The sequence below is a fragment of the Phyllostomus discolor genome, chromosome 3, assembly GCF_004126475.2.
Source record: "Phyllostomus discolor isolate MPI-MPIP mPhyDis1 chromosome 3, mPhyDis1.pri.v3, whole genome shotgun sequence".
Taxonomy (NCBI): domain Eukaryota; kingdom Metazoa; phylum Chordata; class Mammalia; order Chiroptera; family Phyllostomidae; genus Phyllostomus; species Phyllostomus discolor.
This window is the reverse complement of record NC_040905.2, coordinates 118,299,829-118,305,448: the sequence shown is the minus strand read 5'-3', so window position 1 is coordinate 118,305,448 and position 5,620 is coordinate 118,299,829. Positions and strand designations below refer to the sequence as shown.

The 5,620-nt window shown below is 45.4% G+C and overlaps 1 protein-coding gene across 1 annotated transcript; it reads left to right on the top strand.

The window, feature by feature from the left end:
• Positions 1-987: 987 nt before the first annotated feature.
• Positions 988-3,471, top strand: LOC114502708 (selenide, water dikinase 2-like). The gene has a single exon (XM_028519844.2). The coding sequence runs from the start codon at positions 1,439-1,441 to the stop codon at positions 2,804-2,806; it is 1,368 nt and encodes a 455-aa protein (XP_028375645.1). The 5' UTR covers positions 988-1,438; the 3' UTR covers positions 2,807-3,471.
• The last annotated feature ends 2,149 nt before the right edge of the window (positions 3,472-5,620 follow it).

Genomic DNA, 5,620 nt, shown 5'->3' with positions numbered 1-5,620 from the left:
TATCACAATTTTTTAACCATAGTGGATAAACATTTAAGTTGTCTCCAGTATGTTGATATTACAAACAGCACAGGAATAATTAATACATCACTTCCCACTCACATCTCTAGGATATAGGATAAAGTCCTAGAATTGGAACCGCTGCATTTAATGTATTAAATGCCATTGTAACATTTACTAAGATTTTATTTATATATATATTTTAGACAGAAGGGAAGGAAGGGAGAAAGAGGATGAGAAACATCAATGTGCAAGAAATACATTGATTGCCTGGCTGGCGTAGCTCAGTGGATTGAGCACGGCTGCGAACCAAAGTGTCGCAGGTTTGATTTCCAGTCACGGTACATGCCTGGATTGCAGGCCATGATCCCCAGCAACCACACATTGATGTTTCTCTCTCTATCTCCCTCCCTTCCTCTCTAAAAATAAATAAATAAAATCTTCAAAAAAAAAAAAAGAGAGAAAGAAATACATTGATTGGTACCTTTTCTAGGCACCAGAAAGGGACCTGGCCCACAACCCAGGCATGTGCCCTGACTAGCGACCTTTGGGTTTACAGGCCGGCACTCAATGCACTGAGCGACACAAGCCATTAAGGGAGAAATATCCTTATAATTTTAATAGATATTTCCAAGCTATCGTTCATGGATACATCTATGTTCTCATATATATTAAATTAAAGAGATATAGAAACTTCACAACAGAAGACACCTAGGTAAGCTACTTTGTTGAAACACTGAGATGGAAAGTAACTCAGATACCTAGTGGTGGGAACATCACCAGAACTTATGCAGGTGTACAGGGTCCTAAAATTCATTAAAGCCCTTTTAAACATTTCATTATTTTGATGTTACAGCTTGCTTATCTAATTTCTTATTGTTCTTTCTTATTTTTTCCACTAGCTATTTTCTTACCCCGAATTGATCATCATGCGCGCTGACAAGTGACTTTCGGACAATTCTGGCCGGCTAGAGGTTTGCAAGCTATGGATCTTCCCTCGTCTTTCAAAAGGCTGTACTTGGTACACAGCCTCTAGGGGAGCCGAGCTCCGTCAGCCACCTCCACCCCTTAAAGGTCACTCAATCCACAACACCCGGAGCAAACCAAAGCACTTGCTCTGTTACCTACCCGGGACCAAATTTCGAAAGTTGGTGGTCGATTCTGTAATGCTTTAAGTCTTTTAGACCAAAGGAAGCCCGCCTCTCCGTGGCAAAGCCGTTATTGGATAGAACGACTGTCAATCAGCAGGAACTCTATGTGAGTGGCTGTCGGTTGCTCACTGAGGAAGGCAGGGCGGTGGGGCGTGGCTTGAGCCCCTCCAGGCGAAGGAAGCGCGTGGGTTACCGTCTCTGCGGTAATATCTGACGGTACTCCGTACTAAGTGGAGTAGAAAATAAAAGGGACGTCTCCTCTTCTCCCTCCCTGCCCAGCAGGCGTAATGGCAGAAACCGCAGTGACTGGTGCCAGCGGGGAGGCCGTGGCGGCGGTGGCGGTGGCGGCGGCGGCGGTGGAAGGCTCCGCGGGAGCCGCGGGCTGGTCTTTGGGTCGCGGCTTCTCGAGCTACCGGCCCTTCGAGCCCCAGGCGCTGGGCCTCAGCCCCAGCTGGCGGCTGACCGGCTTCTCAGGCATGAAAGGCTGAGGCTGCAAGGTCCCCCAGGAGACGCTGCTCAAACTCCTGGCGGGACTGACGCGGCCGGACGTGCGGGCCCCGCCGGGCCAGGGACTGGTCGGAGGCCAGGACGAGGCGGCCCAGGAGGCCGGCCTGCCGGTCATGGCGGAATCCAGCCCAAGTTTTCCAGCCCTGGGCATTGGCTTGGACTCCTGCGTCATACCCCTGAGGCACGGAGGCCTGTCGCTGGTGCAAACCACGGACTTCTTTTACCCCTTGGTGGAAGATCCCTACATGATGGGACGCATAGCTTGTGCCAATGTGCTGAGTGACCTCTATGCCATGGGCATCACCGAGTGTGACAACATGTTGATGTTACTCAGCGTCAGCCAGAATATGTCTGAAGAGGAACGTGAAAAGATAACCCCACTCATGATCAAAGGCTTTCGCGATGCTGCCGAGGAAGGAGGGACTGCAGTGACTGGTGGACAAACTGTGGTAAACCCTTGGATTATCGTGGGTGGGGTTGCCACTGTGGTGTGTCAGCCAAATGAATTCATAATGCCTGACAGTGCAGTTGTTGGGGATGTGCTGGTGTTAACCAAACCCTTAGGCACCCAAGTTGCTGTCAATGCCCACCAATGGCTGGACAATCCTGAAAGGTGGAATAAGATAAAGATGGTGGTGTCCAAAGAAGAGGTAGAGCTGGCCTATCAGGAAGCCATGTTCAACATGGCTACCCTAAACAGAACTGCTGCTGGGTTAATGCACACATTTAATGCCCATGCCGCCACGGATATCACAGGCTTTGGTATTCTGGGACACTCTCAGAACCTTGCAAAACAACAGAGAAATGAGGTTTCCTTTGTCATTCATAATCTGCCAATCATTGCCAAGATGGCTGCCATCAGCAAGGCCAGTGGGCGCTTTGGGCTCCTTCAGGGAACCTCAGCAGAAACTTCTGGGGGATTGCTGATTTGCTTGCCAAGGGAACAGGCTGCTCGCTTTTGTTCTGAAATCAAATCTTCCAAGTATGGGGAGGGTCACCAAGCATGGATCGTGGGCATTGTGGAAAAGGGAAACCGGACGGCCAGGATCATTGACAAGCCTCGGGTTATTGAGGTCCTACCTCGTGGGACCACTGCCGCGGCTCTTGCCCACGACAATTCCAGTGCCTCTTCTGAGCCGAGCTTGTGAGATGGAGTAGCAGAAGTTGTTTGGACCTTGGAGCCTTTGTACGCAATCATGGATGATTCTCAAGAGTTGATTTTAAGAACAAATTTCCAGAGGCGGCTGCCCGAATATCAGTTGCACAGTTGCCCTCTCTAGGTGATTTCAATCAGCCGGGCACAAACTGCACATTCCAGGGCCAAAAGTAACATTTAGACTTCGGTGGGGAGGTTTGTTCAATTTCTGCTTGGAAGAGGAGCAGAAAAACCTGTTTCCTCTTTCCAAGAGCAAAAGGAGGTTATTCCAGTTTGAGGGAAGTGCCAGGGGGAAAATATCAGAAGCAAATAAATTTGGATTAATAGAGTTGATAAATCTAAGCTGTTGAGAAAGATCTTATAATGCAGTGTCAGATTCTTGATTAGATTTTTCTGAAATACTCTTTCCTCCTCTGGACAAGAGTTGAGCAGCTTGTCCAGTGACTGGGAAAGAAGGACCTGCAACCACTGACTTGGTCTCTGTTAATGAAGTCTCTCCCTCTAAACCCCTTTAAGGACTGGGAGAGGCAGAGCTAGCCCCAGAGCCCAGGCCTTGGTGGTCACTGAGATGTTAAACTTTATGCTGAAAATTCCTGGTGATTTAGTCAGTGACGTGATTTCTAGTGTAATAAATTAAAAGGACTTTGTTGAAAATTCTTCTGGCTAATGTTTGGATCCTTGGAATTCTGAGTCTTTTAAAGTCTGATAAAAATGAATCAACTGATAACATTTAGAGTCTGGCAAAGTAGAGAGTTTTCTCATGTTTTCCCCAGTCCTGGACCAGGGGATTTAACACCCAGATTTAGGTTTGCATATTCCCCTGAGTTGACAGAAAAGGACTCAACAGCATAAGAAACCCCAGGGGCTAGAAGGTGGGAGAGGAATAGCAAAAGTGTCAACAGTTGTTGGAAAATGAAAAGTAGGTGGAAGAGGGGTAACTGACTTAGCAGAAGAGAAGAAGCCAAAGTGTAAATGCCTTCAGAGTTGGGGAATACTAACCGGAAGTGAGGAGATATGCCCCAGAAGTACTAGGGGAGGTGGGATCAAAGGTGGGCGTAAAAACATACTCCTTGAAAGTTTATGCAGGGTAATTATATCTTTGAAGTTCTCAAACATCTCCCTTATTCAAATGGCGGGGAGAAGACTGCTCCTCACTGTGGCAGGTAAAGGGAGGTTTACACTCTGGAAAAATGTGAATGAAAAAAAAAGTACTGCAAAATCAGGGCTACTAGGCACAGCAGAAGACAGAGGGCCTGACCCAAAACAAAATAAAACCTGGAAAATGAGGTCCCAAACCCCTTCCTCAGCTGTTAAAAACACACTGCAGGAAGCTTATACCAACCACTACTGGAGAAAATGAATGTGCCTCCCAACCAAAAGGCCTATAAATAGAAACATTGAAGGAGCCCCCAGTCAAAATCCCTGTGTGTGGAAACCACCCAGTTGAAAAGCTTCACTCAAACACATTCTTTTTAATGCCTAATTCTTAAAAATGAGTAGTTACCTGAAGCAAGCCTCCAACTTGAAAGAAGACAAAGCTAACAACGACAGTAAAAAATTCAGGAAAGGGAAAATACAGGGAATGGGAGAAAAACCAGAAGGCAACCATAAAAGAAGATAAAGTATTCATAAAGAGATAGGAACGAAGCACTTAGAATAGAAAGTACAGCTACAATTTTAAAATTCAGCAGAAGACATAGAAGATAAGCTGAGGAAATTGACCAGAAAGTAGAACCAAAAGAAAGATACACAATAGGAGAAGACATACAGAAATCAGAGGTAAGCATGGTTGTTCAATATCTATGGGGCATTCCAGGAAGAAGTAATAAAGCAGACAGAAGAGAGAAAATTTACCAAAGAATAATACAAGAAAGTTTTATGAAATTTAAAAGCTGTGTCACATACCTCTTGATTCCCAGCATGGTGAGTGAAAAAAGACACTAATTTTATTATACAAATTTAATAAAGAGACCCTACTAATAATAACAAATGTTTATATAGTGCACACTCTTTGCCAGGCACTGTGCTAACTGTTTGATATGTATCAACTCATTTAAAATTCCAACAGCTGGCCTTGGTCAGGTAGCTCACTTAGATACAGCATCACCCTGATACACCAAGTTTATAGGTTCAAGCCCCAGCCGGGCCTCAACAAAATCAACCAATGAACACATAAGTAAGTGGAACAACAAACCAATCTCTCTCTCTCTCTCTCAATGCCCCTCTCCCTTCCTCCCTCTTTCCCTCCCTCTTTCTCTCTTTCTAAAGATTAATAAGTAAAAAGTTCCAACAACCTCAACCTTATACCTACCCACATTTTTCAAAAATGTAGCATAAAGATATTTATAGACATGTTAGGTGTCCAAGTGGTTTCAGCCCATGCACTCTTTCTCAAACCACTGGGAGATGTACTCCTGCAAAACAAGGGAGCAGACCAAGAAAGAAAAAACATGGGGTTCAGGAAATGCAACTCAGCAGAGGAGGAAGGTGAAGGGAGATATCTAGGTAGAGCAGGCCTGGAGAACAACAGTCCATGCTGGAACGGGGGCCTGGGAGGCTTTCCTTTTCGGAAAAGAAAAGTGGAACGGATACAATAACGATGCATTTAATTTTGTAAAAAGTTGTATTGGAAGGTTAATGGAAGATGTAAAAGAATTAGTGATACTTATATAGAAAACAACTGGGTCCTAGAGCAAATTAAGCCTGAAACATCAGGGGAGGCAAAAATGACAAAATCAAATCTGTCCTATTTCCGGCACAGCATGAGAAGGCAGGGTTCTTTGGAAAAGGTGATCATGCTGGGAAG